The 21,675-nt window shown below is 41.4% G+C and overlaps 1 protein-coding gene across 7 annotated transcripts in view; it reads left to right on the top strand.

Annotated features, from left to right (window-relative positions):
- Positions 1 to 20,238, top strand: part of plch2a (phospholipase C, eta 2a) — a 212,049-nt gene extending 191,811 nt beyond the window's left edge. For 5 of the 7 annotated variants that reach the window (XM_063891096.1, XM_063891104.1, XM_063891120.1 and 2 more), the window contains 12 exons: positions 1,674 to 1,829; positions 2,454 to 2,552; positions 2,963 to 3,063; positions 3,273 to 3,361; positions 4,141 to 4,323; positions 4,444 to 4,551; positions 5,419 to 5,543; positions 6,374 to 6,458; positions 7,577 to 7,723; positions 8,753 to 8,832; positions 13,288 to 13,669; positions 17,484 to 20,238. In XM_063891096.1, the coding sequence (XP_063747166.1) occupies positions 1,674 to 1,829; positions 2,454 to 2,552; positions 2,963 to 3,063; positions 3,273 to 3,361; positions 4,141 to 4,323; positions 4,444 to 4,551; positions 5,419 to 5,543; positions 6,374 to 6,458; positions 7,577 to 7,723; positions 8,753 to 8,832; positions 13,288 to 13,669; positions 17,484 to 19,087 (3,159 nt within the window). In that variant the 3' untranslated portion in view covers positions 19,088 to 20,238. Of the gene's footprint in view, positions 1 to 1,673; positions 1,830 to 2,453; positions 2,553 to 2,962; positions 3,064 to 3,272; positions 3,362 to 4,140; positions 4,324 to 4,443; positions 4,552 to 5,418; positions 5,544 to 6,373; positions 6,459 to 7,576; positions 7,724 to 8,752; positions 8,833 to 13,287; positions 13,670 to 15,964; positions 15,994 to 17,483 lie in introns of all 7 variants that reach the window. The other 2 variants (XM_063891129.1, XM_063891138.1) reach the window with 2 other exon arrangements.
- Positions 20,239 to 21,675: the final 1,437 nt, after the last annotated feature.

The following is a 21,675-nucleotide window of genomic DNA, read 5'->3' as shown; positions in this document are numbered from 1 at the left end:
GTAGCAAAATCATATACAAATAAACAGATAATTAACTTAAAGTAAAACTGCCGCTAAGAGCACCAGTTTGTACATTTATTTCCATAACCAAAGTACCATGAACACAGTTTGCTATTGATTCCTTTCCTTAAGCCTTTCCTGTTTTCGTTGTGGCTTGAATAACCCTGATGTAAAACCATGTGCCTACTAGTGCTCTACTCCCACCCTCCAATATACACATTTAGACCAGGTGCCCAAACATGCCTTCAAAATAAAAGCATAGAAACTACTAAAATAATTGTTTAACTATTCAATAATATAAATCAAAATATAGCTCCGACACTTATATTCATAGGACTTAGAACTCTATGTCATCAATTGTAACAGCCATTTTTGCATTAGGCCAAATTTTGACTAAATCCATGCTTTAAATTGGTATCACAAACGTTCATATTTTGAGATTTCTGCAAGACCTGGATGATGACCACTGCCCATACCTCCTGTGGTTAACCCCAGTCTGGAGTTTGTAAAGTTTCATGAACTGTTAATATCCTTAAGGTTACAGCAGGTCATTGCATACAGCGCAGTCACGTTTAAACACATTGATTTGCTAATCTTTGACCCTGAAGGGAGCCAGCATGCAGGAAATAACACATCAATTCTGCATGCAAGTAACTGCATGGATTTGACCCAAACTGCCTAGGATAAGCATTAAGTCTGCATGTCTAAACAATACAGCGCGTCCACATTTTCATTCAGACATCTTGAAGTGAGATGTCAAAGGTCAACTGTTTAATATGCCAGGCCAGTTTTCCCTCTCCATAGTGTAGTGTAATTCAGCCTTTTTCCCAACATGCTAACAATGTATTCCTAAAGTGTTGTAGTTTTATAAGACATTAGTACTTTGATTAAGCCCGCTACAGCCTCTTTAAGACAGTGATGTGGTTGGGGGCTAACTGTTATCCCGCAGATTTTAGAGGGTTAAGGGAATATTGTAAAAAAAAAGCAGAAAAAGCTGTGACCCTAATGCATGCCTGTGTGATGTCAGTAAAGCTCGATAGTCTCAGTGAATTTGACTTATTCTGCAGAAGGTTTACATGAATGCTTTTGTTGTTTGTTTCAGACACTCTGAGGTATTTATTTCTGATGCTTCTTCTTTAGTCCCCAAAAATAAATCGCAGTGTGACTGAATACACATTTGCTGTAAATACTTTTTGATCCATTTTTAAACTGTCCAGCTTTGGTTTGTTTAAAGTGACACCTAATAATCATCATAACAATAGCAAAACAAATAAAAATCTCCATCACATCGGACAATAACAGGAAAGTGGCACATTTTCACATTTGAAAATGTCAAAATGTTTGGCATTTTTTATTATAAAGACTTATTGATCTAAGATAAGTATAGATTATCATAATTGCGCTCAAGAATAAGATAAGACACTAGGTAAAGACAGTTAGAGGTGTCCTTCACGCCCTCAAGTCTGCTCACATAACTCATTTTAAATGTTCTTAACCATCATCTAATTTCAGCATTAGAAGACGATTAACAATGCAGTTGACTACTAAAAACATCTTGAGAGGAAATTGTCCCATTTCAGACTTGGAACATGTATACATTGAGCCATAACTCCCAGCAGCCCTTGGGTGATGAATCTCCGGCCTTGTATGTAACGATTCCCCTCCTCCTGCAGACCTCCGCCAACAGGAAGCAGGTGGAGAACCTGGCCAAGAAGAAGCTGGACAACCTGATGAAGGAGTCCAAGATCCGAGACAGAGAAGACCCCGACAGCTTCACCATCGCCGCCCTCCCCCCCACCGGGAAGCCCACAGACAAAACCGGCTCCAAGGTATATTGTTTCCTGTGTCCTCTGCTATTTATTGGAAAACATGAGCACGTACTACAGTTTAAAAAAACGGAAATAAAATCTGAGCTGAGAGAAAATGCTACATTTTAGTTTACCCCCCACAGTTAAACTCACACACACTATTTTATGAACAGATAGGTTCACCTGCTGAATAAAAAACAGGAGAGAGAACAACTGATCCTTTACTACAAACACTTTACTGTTTTCAGGTTTTTATAAACACTGTAATCCTACTAGTAAATCCACATTTTTAGACTTGTAATGGTAATCTGATTACATCTTTCTTAATGTCACTGGCTGGGAATACAGTTACTTTTTTTGTATCCTAATAACATAATCCTTTTACATGTAATCCGTTACTCCCCAAGCCTGTTTATATCTTCAAGGCTCGCACTGCCCAGAGGTTTAGGTAGATTCAGGTTTTATTTGTCACATTTCAGACATAACAAATGAGCAATAACTCCCAGTAGCCCTTCTGTCATGTATCATTTCTCTCTGTCAGGATCCTCTGTGTAACTGTTCCTCACCTCTGTCAGAGAGTATGTTTCATAATTCCTTTCACAAATCTCCAGCATGTTTCATAACATGTCCCTCCTCTGATGTCAGGCTAAGAGCGAGGATGGGACGGACACGGGGGACGAGGCTAACCCCTCTAGCAACAAGAGGACAGGACGCTCCTTCATGGGGAGCTTCTCCAAACGCAAGGTTGGCTTTTCGCTTCCCCTCTCTTTGAAGTCTGTTTCCCAATGTGTGATGAGAGCATAGGACTTGCAGTGTCAGCCTTTAATCACACTGTAGCTTGAATTTATTCGAAAAGGGCAACAATCAGCATGTTTAACCAAGAACACTTCAGGATCTGTTCTGTAACATCCATGCTGAAATAAAGATGGACTGACTAACTAATGGATAATTAATGACGAATATTAATTTGACTGAACAATAGTGGCAATAATTGCAAAGTGCTGCCTTATTTTTGTGTATTGTCCTCTACAAGAGATAACCAAAAGACTTGTGTTCCAAGAAAACATCAACATCAACCTTTTTTATTATGAATGTATCGCCTCATGAAGATTTTGACTCTCTCCGGTACTCTCTGGTTCCACTTTCTTTTGCAGAAAAAGGTCACCAAGCTGAAGAAGACATCGAGCTTTGAAGACACAGACACAGACCAGGAGAGCACGAGCAGCATCTCCCGCGCCCCTCTGCACCACAGCAAGTACGTCACACACACGCACACACACAAATTAGGTTGTGTGTATCCAGTATAAGCACTGTCGCAGTGTAGTTTGTTATATTCTGGATCAATTGACATACTCCTGATTATACTGTTATAATATGGTTGTAATGACAATCAGAGATGGGACAGGCCACTTTACATTCCTATGTTTACTTCTGTGACCTTTGACCTTTCATTAAACCTTCCAGAAAGAAAAAGACCATGAAGTTGTCCCGGGCTCTGTCTGATCTGGTCAAATACACATGCTCTGTGGGTCTCTACGACATTGAGGCACAAGGTGAGCGCTAACCTGAGGCTAGCTGCTAACAGTGCAGAGTTGACATAACACAGGGTTGAGAAGGTACTGATTAAATGTAACGGGATTACCCAATCAGGATATAAACATAGGATCTTAAATCCCTTAAAGTGACATTAAGGGAAAGTGCAGTTTGTCATGGTTTTCAAAAAAAATACAAAAGCATGTTGAAAGAAATATAAATATTCGTCGTTTTAGTTTGTTTTTAATTGAATTATATTTATTTCAATGTTTTTCTTAGTTTACTATTATTTGATTCCTTTATTTACTAATGTATTAATTTACTTGTCATTTACTCATTTATTTATATTATATTCTTGTTTTATTCAGTCCTGTGGTTATTAACTTCTGTTGGTGTTCAGTGAGCAATTTTAATAATAATGCATTTTATCTAAAACGTCATCTCAAGGTGCTTCACAATGCTATGAGGGAGAAGGAAAAAAACATTAAAATACATATTAAATAAAATACATTTATAAAAAATAAGCAGATTTGTTTTAAAAAGATAAAGAATAGAGCATAGAAGGTTAAAATATATAATAAAGGATGGTCAGTACAACGCGGTGAGGAACAGGTGGGTCTTTTTCTTAAAAACTTTATGTTCTATTACAAAGTTATATGTTACTTGGTATTTGTTACCAGTCAGTGGGGGGGGTAATATTGTTTATTTTTAGTCCTGTTTATGGTGTGTAAATCACTTTTTTTGTGTATGAAGATGCTATATAAGTAAAGTTTGATCTGTGTGTCTGTGTGGTGGTCAGCCTCCTGCAGCTGGCAGGTGTCATCGCTCAGTGAGACCAAAGCCCACCAGGTGATGCAGCAGAAAGCCGCGTCCTTCATCCACTTCAACCAGAGACAGCTGTCCCGCATCTACCCCTCCTCGTACCGCGTGGACTCCTCCAACTTCAACCCCCAGCCCTTCTGGAGCGCCGGCTGCCAGCTGGGTAAGAGCTTCACCTTCATCTCTGCGGCAGCCACCATTATTTTTTCTCTCCTGCCAGTTTGTCAGGACTGTCACTCCTCCAGCCTGCTCACAATAACGAGCTGAACCGCTTTGATTTCAGTCGCTCTAAACTACCAATCAGAGGGCCGCGTCCTGCAGCTCAACAGAGCCAAGTTCTACAGCAACGGCAACTGTGGCTACATCCTGAAGCCCGCCTGCATGTGTGAAGGTCAGCACGCAACATGAGAGTCATTAGCAGCTTTTTAGTTGGAAATTATTTAAGACCTTAGGAATACTCACATCAATAATTAACTTGTAGGTTAAGCAGCCCTGCATATTTTGTCATGTATAAACTTTAGAAAATGAATGAAGAACACTATTGCAGTAATATATGCAGTGGATATCTGCTTATTTTTTATTAAAATGTCAACCTGGTCTCATGAGACGCAGAGTAGGGATTTTATGCACAACTTCAACTTAATCTGAGAATGATTGAGCATGGAGAAGCATAAATCCTCTTCAGTGTTGTCTTATTAATCATTATTTATGTGGTTTGATTGATTTTACAAACAGAAAACGTATGCTTTCCAATGGTAATTTGCAGCTTATGTAATCTGTCACTCTATTATATAAAAACAAAAATGTGTACAGAGCTTGTGTTCCAAATAAGGGATATTGTAGCGAGCCGGTTATTAATGTAAAAAGAACACCTACAGGGTGAGCAGGATCCTGATTCGAATCGGACAGGTCTTGAATCACCCTTTTTTAGGCCACTGGTGACGTTAAACTGACCAGACTTCTTTCTGCGAATTAATATGACTGCACACACTGTAGTCCCGCAATCAGAGCTTCCACCTTAGCATCGGCTGGCCACAGAATGTTCAAAATTGACGAATCAGCATTGAATATTTAATTTAGCTATCAGCTCTCTACACATTTGATATTCTAATGAAACATGGTCTTGCTGTGTAAAATCTGATCAGAATGAACAGCATGTAACTAGTTTTGATGAAAATAGTTAATTTTCAGAATTCAGAGTTTAACCTTGTATGTGAAGGAAATCCAAAGTATACTTTGTTGTTACTTCACCTCACAGGGACCTTCAACCCCAACCTGGAGGAGCCTCTGCCGGGTCAGATGAAGAAGCAGCTGGTGCTCAAGATCATCAGTGGACAGCAGCTGCCCAAACCCAAAGACTCTATGCTGGGAGACCGGGGAGAGGTACACACACACGACAACTCCAGTGCTTTTTAAAAGTTATTTACAGATGCAATATGTATTATATATAAATAAATATATATTTATATATATACATATAATAATACATTTAGCTTGAACAGAAAGAATCATAGGTATGTTAAAGCAATAACACTCTCAATTAGTCTGGAAACCTAAACATGTAACGAAACTTTAAAAGCGAATTAATGAAACTGCTAATTTGACCCGAACTTGCGCCCATATTTCCAGCACAGATTTTTACCAAACATGTCAAAGACAGAAGTCAATGACTGGAGATATCCTCTGCTGTCGTGAATGGAAAATTCAGCTGGTACGAAACAAACTGCTCTGGAAAAAATTAAGAGACCACTTGAGGATTATCAGTTTCTCCTGGTTTTACTATTTATAAGTATATCTTTAAGTTACACGACATGTTTTTCTTTATATTGTATTCTATAAACTACTGACAGCATTTCTCTGTGTTGGAATTCAACAGACACAGGAATGGCTGCCATACATGTAGAGATACAGATTTAAGACAAATGTGGAGTGGTCTCCAGTGTTGTTTTCCAGAGATGTACATGCACATCTACCAGTAATAAAAAAACAAGTCAAAAGCATCATCTGTGTGCAATTCATTTCAATGAGATGTTACTTTATTGGCATCAGAAGATGGACACCAACCGATTTTATAGGATAGTGGCAAAGTGTCAACATGACTGAGTGGTAGTTTTCAACCAAACCAGAAAGAAATGGAGAGGGATCATAGAGATGTCTTTACATAGAATCAAATGTTTGGTGAAGCAGTAACTGAACACTGTCACGTCTGTCAGATCATTGATCCCTTCGTGGAGGTGGAGCTCATCGGCCTGCCGGTGGACTGCTGCAAGGAGCAGACCAGAGTGGTGGATGATAACGGTGAGTGGGTGGGGAATCACTCAGGCTCTCCTGCCTTCAGAGAAGTCGACCCGTTGCTATAAAACTGCCTGTTTTGGTGGAGTGACTTGGTATAAATGCAGAGAAAATAAATACACTGTGTTTTTGTAGAGTGGTGCAGGGAAGAATATTTGTAGGCCGATCTGAAAGTTAGCATTACAACGACTCACTGTATAGGCACAAAATAATCTTTGTGGCAAACACATATAAAGTACTGTGTAGTGAATGTGTAAAGCCATTCATTAGCGTTCAGAGAGGAGAGGAGCTGCATCCAAGAGTCATATATTCAATTCAAGTGGATCAAAAAGAATCTGTTTCCGTACTAATACCATCATTTATACAAATTGAATCCAATTCAAACAAAATTGGTCATTTCTTATTTATTCTGGCTACACACAATCACATCAATATCAAGTTGTTCATTAAGGAACACACTCATCCCTCTACTAACTAGTGAATACATAAACGCAACCATAAATAACAACTACAGACCGAAGGAGCGGCGTGTACCAGATAAACTGAATAGTATCTTCAGGGAATAAACTATGGTTAAAGGTAAATGGTACAGCATCCGTGTACGCTTAGTGCCATACTCAAGTCAGATTGAAAAAATAGAAAGACTAAGTTCTACTGTATATACATATTCAGTCACAGCACCAGTGTGTGTGTGTGTGTGTGTGTGTGTGTGTGTGTGTGTGTGTGTGTGTGTGTGTGTGTGTGTGTGTGTGTGTGTGTGTGTGTGTGTGTGTGTGTGTGTGTGTGTGTGTGTGTGTGTGTGTGTGTGTGTGTGTGTGTGTGTGTGTGTGTGTTGGGTTCTGATCTATAATTGATGAGCTAAGCACGAGGAGAGGTGCACAGGCAGCACCTATCAGTCTCACACACACACACACACACACCCTGAATAATTGATGAGTGCTGAGCTTGTGGACTCTCCTGCACTGTCCACTCTCTTTGTCCTCATTTTTTTTCTTTCACTCCCTCTCTATTTTATCTCTTCGCTTTTTGTTACTCGTCCCACTCTTTGAATAATAAATGATTAATGAATTAATCTCCCTTTCCCTCTCTCTCCCCCCCGCCTCTTTCGGGGACCGGTCCCGTAGGCTTCAACCCGATGTGGGAGGAGACTATCGTTTTGACTGTCCACATGCCGGAGCTCGCCCTGGTGCGTTTCCTCGTGTGGGATCATGACCCCATTGGCCAGGACTTCATCGGCCAGCGCACCATCGCTTTCAACAGCATGATTCCAGGTAAGCCGTGGTGAAGCACCCCCACCTCAGTTGCCTCTCCAACAGTTTATGGTCACCTATAGAAACCTTCTCTCTGCATTTCGTTTCTCAGGTTTCAGACATAGAAATTGTATTTTTGCTTAGAGTCTAAGGTGGAGGTTAATTTAAACTCATGCATGGAGCACTGTCGCCATGCTTTATTATGATTTAAAGATGCTGCTTGATCCCATTTTATGTTTAATCAAGGTTAAAATAGGAAGAGTTTATAAACAGAATAGTTTGAGAAATCCTTCTGAATCTGAGGGAGGAGGCCTGTAAAGTACAGACCTGGAGCAGGGACATGGTTAGCCTAGCTTAGCATAAAGACTAGAAGCAAAGTAAAACAGCTTGCCTGGCTTTGTCCAAGGTTTAAAAAAAAAACAATGACATTGAATATTAAGATATGTTTAAGGGTTCAATCTTCCCTGAAACTAGATTTCATTTAGTTTATGCTCACACTGCACCCAGTAAAGACAAACCTAATCATTCGATACACTATAAATTATGTTTATTTGTGTTGCTCACTATATACTCCTTTGTGAAAAGTTTCTGTACTCATTGACTGGTCTCACAAAATCCCATACTGATCAAATAAAACAAAGTAAAATAGCTCAATAAAATGAAAACACATCCAGTGAATGCTTTTACTTTGAAATAAGTTGAGTCATGTTTATGTATATCTATGTAATCAGCATTAACAATCTGGAGAAAGTTATTTTTTTCATTTATCTTCGTAAGGAGAGAGGACTTAATAATTCCATTAGAATTAATGGAAACAAAGACGTGAGTGTCATCTGTGTATAGACTTAGGTACTCGGGGCCTCAGTATCAAGCCTTTTGTATCAGAATTCAGTTTAATATGACCTGTTATCTATTGATTCATGTTTTCTTTAGATAGAATCTGAAAATAGAAAAGGGTATTTTTACTGCTGATTGATATAAGAGTGTTTTATCTTCATCTGCACTGTTGTGTTGGACTCATAACCCTGGTGTGTGTGTTGGTGTGCGCAGGTTATCGCCATGTGTACTTGGAAGGTATGGAGGAGGCTTCCATCTTTGTTCACGTAGCTGTGAATGACATCACTGGTAAGGTAGGTACCACTGCAGGAGGGAGCTGAAAACATGCATAAAGAAATGTGTTATTGGAGTATATTAAAAGTAAAGTCTTTTTTATTTATAGCCAAACTTATATTGGATTTGAAATACAGTTATGAATAGCCAGTGATTTATCGGCCAATCATTTTAGGGTTAGGGTGCATTTTTGTTCAATGTGTTAATTGAGTTTTCTTTTCAAATGTACTAAATAAATTGATTACTATTTTAAATGCACCAGCTCAGCAAAGTAAAAAAAAATACTTAAATAATTCTCACCATGCACATCTGTCAAACATCATATGGAGTCTGTTATCACGAAAACCACCAGAGTCTGCACGTAGCATCTCATATACTTCATACAGGAGCTCTCGGTAAAATGCTAAACAGATACATTCATAACATTAACTTAACATGTCATAAAGAAGTCAGGAGGTCCGATATAATCAAACACCAACAAGACGTTCAACATTTTGTGTCATACATTAGTATATTGCAAAGGCTTGGGTAGTATTGGATGACATATAACAGGATAAAACAATCAAAATACAACAAATCTTTCTGTATTCTCTTACAGTTAAATAGAAAAAGATGTAATCGGATTTCTGTTATATTTTTAAAAATGTGGGATTGCTAGCAGGCTTACAATGTTACAATAGATTTAAAAATAAAGAATGATATGTTTGAGGTAGACGTACTGCCTGCATTTTATTTGTGTTTTTTTATTTAGGCCACTTTCAGATGGACATTAGTAAAATAAACTATTCTGTAGTCTAGTCTTTGACATTGTTCTTACTTCATATCTGGGTTTATTCCCAGGTAAGGTCACATTAGTCTGTAGTCTTACTTTAATAAAAAACATCTTATTTAAATACATTTTCTTCTGTATTTATTTCATTGCATTTGATATTGAGGTATTCCAAAAGTAACAAAGTAATTAAGTTACTACTTTTGTATTTTGATAATTGCACAATGTAACTGATTACATTTTTTTCATAATACTAGTAATTGTAAGAGAATACAGTTTTAAAGTAACTCTCCCAACCCTGATGCTGCATAATAGAGAGGTCAAAGATAATTATACTGTAGGTCTAGTTTATTTAGCTTCAGTCTGTCTTTGTCTTGTATGGCTGTTATTTATAAATCTCACTCATATTCTCTCCACACATCTCTCAAATGTCAGTTCAAGCTTCAGAAACCCAACAGCAGATTAGCCCCTCTAAAATCTTCTAAAACGCACTGATGTTTCTCCTACTCTGTAAAATAACTGCTTCAGAGTATCAGAGACATTAACAAATAAATAGGATTTTTAAAAATATATGTTCTCTCTAAGAAATTAAAAAGGTTGTTCCCGGATATTTGATGTTTTTGTTCTATCTGATTAAAAGTAATAAGACCCCTTCATCAAAGAATTAACACCCTTAAAGTTCCAGTAACCAGAAATGAGTTAGCAGTCTAACACTTCGGTGTCCCTCGTCTCGTAGTCGATGTTTTTCTGGACGTGTTTATTGGTTAGAAGCCTGTGGTTGACACAAGCCCGAGATATTTTAAAACAGTGGTTGCTAACAAGTGTCTAAATAAACTACTATATGTCTTCACGGCTAACATTTAGCCTTTAGCTTACCGGCGGTGCCGCGCAGCCATGTGACCGTGATGCAGTTTATTTATAGCCTAGCATTAGCTTTTTACTTCTAGAGATTGCAATTAGCTTGTGGATTTAATATGCAGAGATTATCCTGCTGAACAAAACGTGTTAGAACCTTAAATGTGTTAGCCACAGAGCTTATTTTCAGAAATATACCAACATCCAGTGGTAAAATCCCATAACTGTTTGTTGAAGGAGCCCTTGCAATGCTAAAATCCGTTACAGCCCTCTACTTGAGTGATATGTATGCTAGATGGTGAACTGATACAGCAGATTAGATTTAAATATATAAACATCATCAGCATACGGTGCATTTTTTTGAGATTTTTACAACTTTGTTTATGTTGTCCCTGTCCAGTGTCAATATGACAATGCATACATTTTAGTCACGCTCACAGTGGAATGGGGATGGTCCGCTGGCAGACATATTGAGTGTCTGTTATTGCTCTGTCTCCCCCTTCAGTTTAGAAGCACTCGGCTGCCATGTAATAAATGACCACACTGCTGTTCATATTGTCCTTACTCTGAACTTCCTCTTTCTCAGCAGTTGCTTACTGTTGTGATTTCTCTCTTGACCCCCCCACCCAACCCAATCTTTTTCTCTCTTTCATCCTCCTCCTCTGATTTTCACTCTCTTCCTGTGTCTGTTTGTGATTTCAGTGGACCCCTCTTTTTCCAAACGCTCCATTTAGAGGCAGGAAATATTTAGGAGCCCTGAAGCTGCCGCTCAAAACTCAGGTGTAGTGAGACCCAGTCGGCATCTTGCATGAGCCACCTGCCCCCCCCTACCACCACAACAACAAACACACACACACACACACACACACACACACACACACACACACACTCACACATACACACACACACACTCACACATACAGCCCCCTCCTGGCAGCCAACTGCAAGTTCTAAAACTACATGGCCAACTCATGCCTCACATGAGTTATGAAGGCTTGACCTGCCTGCTTCTCCATTGGCACCTCCCCCCCCCTCCAAGTAGATCCAAAGTCAATTGTTCAATAGAAGAGAGAGTGATGTGTATCAGGAAGTCTTCCAGGCCGGAGGACTTTGTTTCTCTCTTGTGTTTTTGGCATGTTTCCTCTGTGCTCAGGAGTTTTTCAGCGTGCTGCACTGCAGGGGTATTCAGTTCCAGTGCCTTTGAGGACATTTAGTACTCTCTTGTTTTTCGTCATAATGTTGTATTGTTTTTGTCCCGTAGGAAAAGACTTTAAAGAGCCAGGCATAAGTCAGTCACATTATTGTCTTGACACAGCCAATTTTGAATTTGGATGCAGGCTGCAGCCCAGTTCTTTGGTATCCATATCAAATTATGGCAGTGATGTGTAATATTATGCAACACATGTTGGGACTGAGGTAGAGCTATAACTTGAGCTTATTGACCTCTGGGTAAGACAAGTCTATTTTTCATACTGTTAGGCTTCTGTTGTAAGGTGAGGGTGTTGCAGGTTAAATCCCCTCAGGCAGCAACTCAGGATATATTGAGTCTCCTGGTAGTGTGTCAAATGCTGGCCCAATTCCAAACCAACCCCTACACACTCCCCATTTTCCCTCTGTTCGAGCGTGAAAGCGTGTGCTACACTGAGGGCTGTTCCAAATCAACTAGCAGGGAGTAGGAGAAGGTAATTAAGCCCTCAAACAGGACGTCTGCGTAGGACCTGACTTAACCATGGATGTATAAAGAGAACTGCGTTGGAAGTACTTTGGATGTTAAAAGTAAACGCCACTCAACTGAAACGCTGATTCGAAACCATGGTTACAGAAAGTAAGGGCAGTTCTTGTTTCTGCTGGAGAGAGGGGAGTTTGTCCCAAAGCTTGCCACTGTATTTACACCCCCCATCTGATTGAAGAAGCCTCATTCAGCTGGGAGTTAGCCTACAGATGGGAGTGTGTAGGGGTCGGTTTGGAATTGGGCCATCATTATCACTTCAGCCTACATTTCCCATTTTTTTCCCCACAATACTTATTTTCTTTCTACTATTGTCTTATTGTTGCTTTGCTGTTACGTTGTCCTGTTAGCATTTCACCACAGTCAGACTCTTTGGATCTACTTCTTTAACGTCGTTTGAAACGCTTGATGACAAGTAACTGCAATAGATTTATGTAACCAGTGATGCTCCATTTAGTTTCGCACTTCTCTAAACTCGTCCAAAGGATATTTGATTTCACAGTCACTGATGTCATTATCTGAGTGTCCTTATCACCGTCATCCTTCATGCCCCAGTGTTTGAGACATTCCACATCACCATGCAGCACCTGAAGGAACAGCCTATAACCGTATCTTCTTTGCTGATACGTTTTCAGTAACCGCTTTTATATTGGTTTTACACAAAAAAAATCATATCTGTATTTGTCCCATCATCTTAAAGCCACCATTTCTCGAATTATTGTATGTGTTAAGTATCTTCATTATTCTGATGGTGTAGGTTTGTACAACTCGAAAGCATCAAAATGTGATTTGTTTGTTAACTGTACACACAGCAGCTGTGTAGCTTCAAGCATGTGTTTGCCTCACAAATTATTAAATACTGGGATAGCAGTTGCTGTATTCAGATGTGGTCATCATGACTGCTGAATGATCATGTAAAGACTAATGGATCATTCTGTAATTGGATATTAATGTTTTCAAGCATGCTTACTGAACAATAACCTTTAAATGTATCATTGCATAATACAGTGTGGGCTAGTACCACATGGATTATGGCAGACATTGTCCCTGTATGATCAATCCTTTTGTTTGATTAAGATTCATTGTGTGTCTGACGATGATGATGTGTTGTGTTTTTGCCAGGCCAGAGCAGCCACCGGTATAAAAGGACTGTTTCACAGAAACCCAAAGCAGGCTTCCCTGGACAGCCATGCTGCTGCACAGCACAGCCGTAAGCACCCGTTCGGGGCCCACCTCCTGCGCCGCACCGCCAGCGCACCCACCAAAGGCCAGCCCAAAATCAAGAAGGGCTTCCCGGAGATCGCCATCGACACCAAAGACTACAGCTCAGAGGGGGCTAGTGAAGAACAAGAGTCTGAGGACAGGGACAAGGCCTCTGCCGGCACCTCTCACCAGCCCACACCACCACAGATCCGCAACAGGGAATCACTGGCATCCCAACAAGCCAAGGGCCCCTGGGAGCGTCCTGACACCAATGGGGCTTTTCACCCCGAAGAGGGTAAAGGTAAGAGCCATGTTTCTGCTCGGCGAACAGCCATGACTGAGCCTCTGAAACGGGCCAGTCGGCCTCACTTTAATGACCCGCTGGATATGAAGCAGGGGGTGTTTGCCCGCGTCGGTCTGAGTAGTACAGGCAGGGTGGGGATATCCTCCAACTGCATCACCTGTGTGGTCAGTACCAAGGAGAGTCCGGAGGCTGAGAGGAAGGGCCAGGTGAAGGAAAGGCAGGGGTCCAAACCGGAAGATAGGGAGAGACAGGAGAGCCTCACCTCCTCAACCAAGAGACAGACAGAGCCCGTAACCACGTCCCACCCCCCTGCTGCCCCCACAGAGCCACAGCAGACTCCCTCCCTCCCCAGGGCAAACACAGAGGCCCAGTTTCAGAAATCTCTCCCCCGACCTATACCCTTCCCTAGATCCAAACTCAGGCAAACTCTGGGTGTGCAGCACATCCGCCGTCATCCTGACGCACCGCAGAGGAGCACCCGGTCCTGCAGTGTCCCCCGGAGACGCTCACCAAACACTGCCACACCAGACTGCAGGACCAACCTCTGTTTGCAGCAGGCAACACCCCCCAACTACGGCACCGTTAGCACTTCAATGTTAGCGCCTTTCACTAACACACACGAAGGTCTGTCACTCAGCGACTGTAGCAGCTGCGAGAGCTTTAGCAGTCAGAGCAGCTTGGAGTCCCCCCCCATGCTGCCTCCACGCTCTGTCCTCGACAGCCGCAAGAGGGCTGTAGGCACCCTGCAGCGGGAGATGAATGCGCTGTTCGCCCAGAAAATGGAAGAGTTGCGCCATAAGTCCCCCATGTTCTTTGCCGGTAAGATAAACGTCAGGCAGCATTAGCAAAAACCCGGTAGATACTGTGTCGTGGCTGTAGAGGAGCTGTTGTCTCCTGTAGACCTCAGTTAGCCGCCATGCTTCCCAAGATCTTGAATGTTTGGTAGCATAATGCTGTCAGAATCGTCCCTCTAGTCTACCCCATGTGTCCCTGATAGTGTAAGGCCCGATCGAATCTCCCATGTGTTCCTTTCGAAATTAGAGCTCAGTTCTAGCTATTCTTTTCACCTTAAAAGAATTTCAATTAATTGATTCTAGAAATGTTACTAAATGCTTTCTCTATATCTTAAACTCCGGTACCTGGCACTGCCCCCATGCATGACAGATGAGAGAAGTGGTAAGTTTTTAACCTCCTATTGGGAGTAGTTTCAAACAAATTGTTTTGCTCAAGTAACATAATTACAGAAAACTCAAAGCAGTGCTTTGATAACATGTTCCAACAGCAGCCAATCACTGCAAAGGATGCCACAATGATCCAAACTATATAACAATATAGTATGCTGAAAAAGAACTTCAGTCTGGATTGGTTTGCTCTTTCAAAAGTGTCAGATACATCATGACAACTTCAAGATTCAGATATTTAAAGGCTTATAGGTAAAAGTAGCTACAGGGTTGTTTTGGCAATGGAAATCCATAGTCCCTAAAATAATGCCACAAATATATATATTTCAGACAAAAAAAAATGAAAATAGAGCAAGAACAATATGAATAAAATAGTGCAAAACAACGTGCAAGTGACCAATACGTAAGTAAATGCAGAACAATTCAACCATATTTATCTAACGTTGAATAACTTTGACAGAATTCAGAGGCTGCCATAGAGGGTGCTTCTGCTCAGGAAACTAACCTATACACACACACACACACACACACACACACACACTGGTGGCCATCAGGAGCAACTTGGGGTAAATTATCTTCCCCAAGGACATGACATGTTGACTTCTATGGATCAAAACAGCAACCTTTCTATTGGCAGACGACCTTATACTTTCGTGAGCCCAACCTCCCCTAAAGATTAATGGTTTTTTTCTCCAGTTCCAGTTCCAGATGCTCCACCCAAATCCCCCCTCCCCAGTGTGTCTAAGTTCATCTCGTGATAGCCATCAGCGTTTGTTTTTTACTACAAGAATTCATCTAGTGGGGGGGAAACAAGTTTCTTTGGAATTGTGCAAAAGCTCATGTGTTCTGGTATCTGTTTGTTATGTAATGCAAGCAGATAGTCAACATGTCATATGATGAACCTCTACTGAATCTGACATCTGACCTAACTCTCTCCAGGCTATAGAACAAATGCTGGGATGTTTGTTCTCGTGTTGATGTGCAGATCAATATGTGATATCTTCTCTTGTTCAGATGCTCTCTCTGTCTTGCCTCCATTCTCCCTGTTTTTCCAGTTTTGCTAAAATCCTTTTTCCTCTCTGTCCCGTTTGCACGCTCTCTCTGTCACTAGTGCAGAATTGAAGGGATGACCAGAGCCAGGTAAACCGCATGCTACCTTCCAATTGAACCTGTGCACCTTCACCTTCACTTCCCCCATCTCTGTCTCACCAACATGCTTCATTTCCCATGTGTAACACCTGTGGGGGGTTTCAAATTCCAAACACCTGCCAGCTGTGTGTGTTTACATGCTAGTATAGCGGAGCTGGGACCCTCACTGTGGGGAGGGAAACACTTTATTAATGAAGCTTTGTGTCGTGCACAGAATCACTAGAATCACTTGTCTGTGTTGTACAATGGTTTGTGTTTTTCTGTGAAATGGTGAGACCCAGGAACATAGTCAAATTACGTTTTTTTTTTTTATAAACCTTATTAGTTAAGAAACACATGAGAAAAGACAGAAATAATTTAAACTTTAATTATTTTTAAAACTTAAAGGGGCCCTATTGGGCTCCTTGGGGTTTTCCCTTCCCTGTATTCGTTACATAGGTTTTTCTGCATGTAAACGGTCTGCAAAGGCTAAACCTCCTGTGGGTTTCTCAAATAGTAATAATGTTTGGTCAGTTCCACATACAAAGATTTTTTCAGCACCATTTGTCAGTCAAAGGCAATGTAAAGGCTCCTTTAATGCCAGGGATTTTTCCTTGACCTAGCATGCCGCAGATTAGTCTTTGCAAAGTTATTGTGGAGCTTATCCTTTTATATATACTCGTTTCCATCACTGACTCTCTACTATACAGTCAGTGGTGGGAAGTGTACTCAAGTACTAGGGGTGGGGGCAGTAATTGATACAGCATAGTATCAATATTTTATGATAAAAACTATTCATATTATAAATCCAAATGAAAGTAGTTGGTAACAATTGCTTTTTCAATCCACTAGATGGTGCTGAGCTTTTTCTTGTGCGGTCATGATCAGTGGGATTGGCAGGAAGTTAGTCTAAACAAAGATGGAGTCAGTGGAGAACGAAATCAGAAATGCAGTCACGTTTAAATATAAGGTGTGGAATTATATATCGCAATATATGGTATCGCAATGCTTAGCATATCGTGGAATCGCAATACAAACGTATCGTGGCTTAAGTATCACGATAGAATTGTATCGTGGGGACCCTGGTGATTCCCACCCCTATCAAGTACTGTGGTAGCCTACTAGTACTTCACCTGAGCATTTTCACCTATAAATACTTGTACTTTTTACTTCACTACATGCCTTTAACAGCTTTAGTAATGTAATAAAACGTAATTTAAAAATCATGGACATATAATCATATTATATCCAGCAGCAAAATATCATTAATTAAAATGAGTTTCACATTTACCTGCTGTGATAAAAACTAAATAGTGCATTAATAATTATATTAGGATATATATGATTCTGGATTGGGTTTATGTCAATTGTACTACTAACTTAAGAAAGATTTTAATGCAAGACTATTACTCATGTTATTGCTGCTTTACCTAAGTAAAAGATGAGTACTTGTTCCACCCCTGCAGACAGTAACATAGTTCCTTGTGGTGTGTCTTCCTCAGATTGTTCCACAGTGCAGAAACCAGCTCCTCTTACACTACACTCTGACGAAGCCAGAACCACTCGTGTCATCCGTTCTGTCTCCAATCCAGAAGACAGCCTGTCTTCACATCGCTCCTCATCTACTCCACTGCAATCCACAGCCATAAACGCAGACTGCCCATTGGCCTCTCCTTCAAATGGTGCGGTATACTCTCCTACCAAGCTGAACGGAGAACCTAGGAATCCAACTACCAATTCAAGAACCACGTCGCTCCATCTGACTTCTGAGAGGACTGAACCATCACAAGTTGTCCAGAACAACAGAGGCACTGATTCTGTCATGGAGCGCTCACCAAACCGGAAGGAAAACCTGAAAGAAAAGAAACATGGCGCAGCGGAGGTAAAGTCTGACCACAGGGTGAAGCCTGCCGCTGTAACAGAATTTCCACAAACCCCCGCCGTCCCTGCACCTGAGAAAGCCCAGGCCAGGAGAGCCCTCTTTAGCTCCATGCCATCCCACTCACCAGTGAGAAGAACCAAAAGTGAGGGCCATGTTCTGGTGGCTGTAGCCTCCACTGTGCAGTCGGCAGTCCCGCAGGTCTGCACGGACGCCACCATGAACGACCGCCTGTGGAGCAAGTTGGATCCGGTCAGTCACCGAGACAGCATGTCCTCTTCCTCCAGCATCTCCTCCAGCGACACCGTCATCGACCTGTCCCTGCCTAACCTGGCCAGGAAGAACCTCAGCAGCCCCCCAACGGCCAGCAGCACCTGTGACCCTCACTGGGTCAACTACCGCCACTCAGCGCTAGTCTCCTACGATACCCTGCGAGTCAGCAAGAGCAAGTCCAACCCCAATCTTCAGCAAGACGAGTGCCCGAGAGATGAGCTTAAGCCCCGCCCCCTTCAGCCACCCGAGGAGGCTTCTGTGGACTCGCTCAACAGACTGACTCAGAGGAGGCACACCTGGAGCCGGCTCTACATGGAGGGGCTCAAGCAGTCATCAACCAGCAGGCCGTCCCCTCCGGCTAAACCCCCGATAGTTACAGCTTCCATGTCCAAAAGCCTCGGGGATCTGACCTCTGAGGACATTTCCTGTAACTTTGACAGTAAGTACCGCAGCATCAGCCGCAGCTTCATCGTCAGGCCCCTCAGAGAGCAGCTCCGCAAGGGGAGCCCACAGAAGTCCCGGCTGACCAGCGACTTCACAGAGCAGCTCCGGAAGCTGACGGATGTGGAGCCCCTGACCGCTAGGGACTTTGCCCCAGAAAGCAAACCCAGAGAGTCGCAGGAGGACTTTGTGGATGAGACCCTGGTGAGAAGGACCTCCTCAAGGAGCCAAAGCAGGGTGCGCTACATCGCAAACAGGGCCAAAAAGGCCCAGGAACGGCAGAGGCTCCAGGGCCTGGCCCAGGGCAGGAGTGCAAGCTTCAACCTTGGCAGTGGAAGTCTCACGAGCCCCATTGAGGAGCGGGGGAACCCTGAAGGTGCGTGTTGCGTGGCCCAAAGTCCCTGCACCAGCCTGGACCTGTTGAGTCAGCTCGCCCCCCTCGGAGCCCCGTCACCTAGACAGCCCCAGTCCCCCCCAGAAAGCAGTGAAGTCTTTTTTAGGCTCAAACTCTAAGAACTGGCTGACTTGGAACTGAGTGTGAGAGACACAGCAAGAGACTTGTTTGCAATTCAGTCCAGATTACTTCATTTTTTTTGTGTTTTAGAAAAAGTTGCATATCTTGCAGAATATCTCCATAATGATTTCTAAATCTCACAGTGCTCCTCTGAGTTAGAAATCACTTCTACATCCTGAGGTTGTGCAAGAGGATTTTTTTTAACCACTGAAAAAAACATTGTCTTGATGCTGAAGGACAGCAGCTCTTCTAAAAAGCAATTCCTGCAGCTCTGACATCTGTTTGCACCAAACATTAGATAATTGCCACAACGTATTTAGTTGAAGAGTTTTTATAAAGTGGTTTCTGATGACTGTGATCTACTCTCATGTTCGATTTTAGTTTTTTTAACTTCACTTGCACATACAGTAGCAATACATCGCTTGACAGGATAGTAAATGACCCATTCTGCTTATTCACTTGAAATGGAATGATGTACTCTAAGTTAAAATGTCAAAGGGTTCTTATCGGCCCATCCATCCACTAGCAATATTTAGAAAATGATGGCATGGTGTTATATTAAAGTTTGTTTAAAGTTTGATCCTAACAGTGAGGCTTGTCTCATGTCTCTGCTGAAGAAAAAAGTGATTTTTTTTTTATTGACTACAATACAGGATAAATGTCTTAATTTTAGTATTTTATGTGTAGTTGTTTCATTGTAAACTGACCAAACTGACAATATCCTGCTACTCTTTCCGATGTGGCATGTCACAGCACTGAGTTCATGTACTTTTAAACTGTGGTAGACTACTGCATACCGAGTTTAGCCCTCTTTTTGACTGCATGTAGTTTATGCACTGTAATGTTAACCTAAGGCTGTGCTTTGTTTTACAGAGACTTTTTTTATATGAACATTTGTTAATATTCCAATCTTTTTTTTGGATTGTCTGATGGTACTCACAAGAGCATCATATCTGAGCGCCTGTGTTCTCATTGGTCCGTGGTACAAATACAAGATGAAAATGATCTGTATCAAAGCACGTTTTTCTGTCCACCTGCTGTATTGTTTTGCACTGCCATGCCAGTTGTTTGTGCAACATTTTAAGGACAATATTTCATTCAGACAATGTGTAATTATGACCTGAATAAATCTCCAATTAATATTATTAAATGTTTCACAGCTCATTTGTTTGACTACATCTACCAACGACTGTCTTTCATAGTCTATGGCAGCCGACAGGAAACACTTCCATGATGGAAAACGTGCAGTTTCAAAAATGATGCAAATATAAAAGCCCAAATGTGCTAAAACACATGCAAATGAAGAAAGATCTTCACCGACATGACCAAACATGCGCAGGGTTTATGAAAAATGCTGCACCCCTAAAAATAGAAACTCTGAAGCTCAAAACACAATGGAAACGCGGATACTAAAAAGTGACGCACACAGCTGGGATCGGAGCGCTTGGTGACGTTCGGGGATTTTAAAGTTGGCCTACTGTCTCTGGAAACTCACCTAAAATGTACATGTAATTGGCTCATTTTGACAATGTGCATGATTCCTTCTGATATTATTGCAGAACTGCAGTAAGCTAGCTAGCTAACATGGCAATTAAAAATATACTGGTGTAACACTTAATAGGGCCTCAACTAGATTAAGATTTTTCTAGTCGTCAACTCAGGCGCTTAGTTGACTAATCGTCGCACGTACATGATGTATTATGATAATTCATATATTTTATTTAATTTCATATTATTTTTTTCCCCAAAATGGTTTCAGTTTCAAAGGCTGATAAAGAACAACAGCATGCTTTGTTGTGCTTCACATACAATTAAACTGTAAAATGAACCTTTGAAATGTAATGTTACACATAGAAAGCGCATGAGACTCACAGCGCGCCAGACGGAACGGTCCGCCCGTCAGCGGAATAAACAGCACGGTAAGGATCCTAGATGTATGTGTGAACAAGCAGCGAGCACACACACTGAACATTTAGTTTGAGTTTCTATAACTCATATTTGAATACAACAACCAAATAAATACTAATGTAAGTGTTTTTGGGCCGTTGTAGCACGTTTGCACCTGTTGGCCTCCATAACAGAGTTCAGAGAGCTTTTGTTAAAATCAGTAAAGCTAAGCTTTATACAAGCTGACATGAAGAAGCCGTTGGCCTTGGTTTTGGCAGGGTCGGTTCACTGCCCTAATTTGGACTCAGCTTGGTTCTGTGTTTACCAGCCATCACCTCTCTCACCCTCTCTGGTAAAAAAAAAAAACCCTGCAGGGAGGGAGAATGGTGTGGAACAAAGACTTGAGAGTGCACAATAGACGACAAGGTCAAACAGGAGAGAGAGAAAAAATGTCTTTTCACTGTTGCTTGCCACCCAAGACCAGAATTTACATGATAAAACAATTTACTGAGACTTTTTTTTAACTCTCGAATACAGTTAGGGTAATGTTCCCTTTGGAATTGATTTCTTGTAAACATTGAAACCCATTTTAACAAGAGTGTACAATGTTGGACTCAAACTAAAAACTGAATGCTAATTTAATGAGACAGGCCTAGGGAGTAATGAAGTAACTGGATTCCCTTACAGTTTGAAAAAAGAG

The sequence above is a fragment of the Eleginops maclovinus genome, chromosome 1 (assembly GCF_036324505.1).
Source record: "Eleginops maclovinus isolate JMC-PN-2008 ecotype Puerto Natales chromosome 1, JC_Emac_rtc_rv5, whole genome shotgun sequence".
In the NCBI taxonomy this organism is placed as follows: Eukaryota; Metazoa; Chordata; class Actinopteri; order Perciformes; family Eleginopidae; genus Eleginops; species Eleginops maclovinus.
The sequence above is the reverse complement of the archived record's forward strand: the minus strand, read 5'-3'. Positions and strand labels throughout refer to the sequence as shown.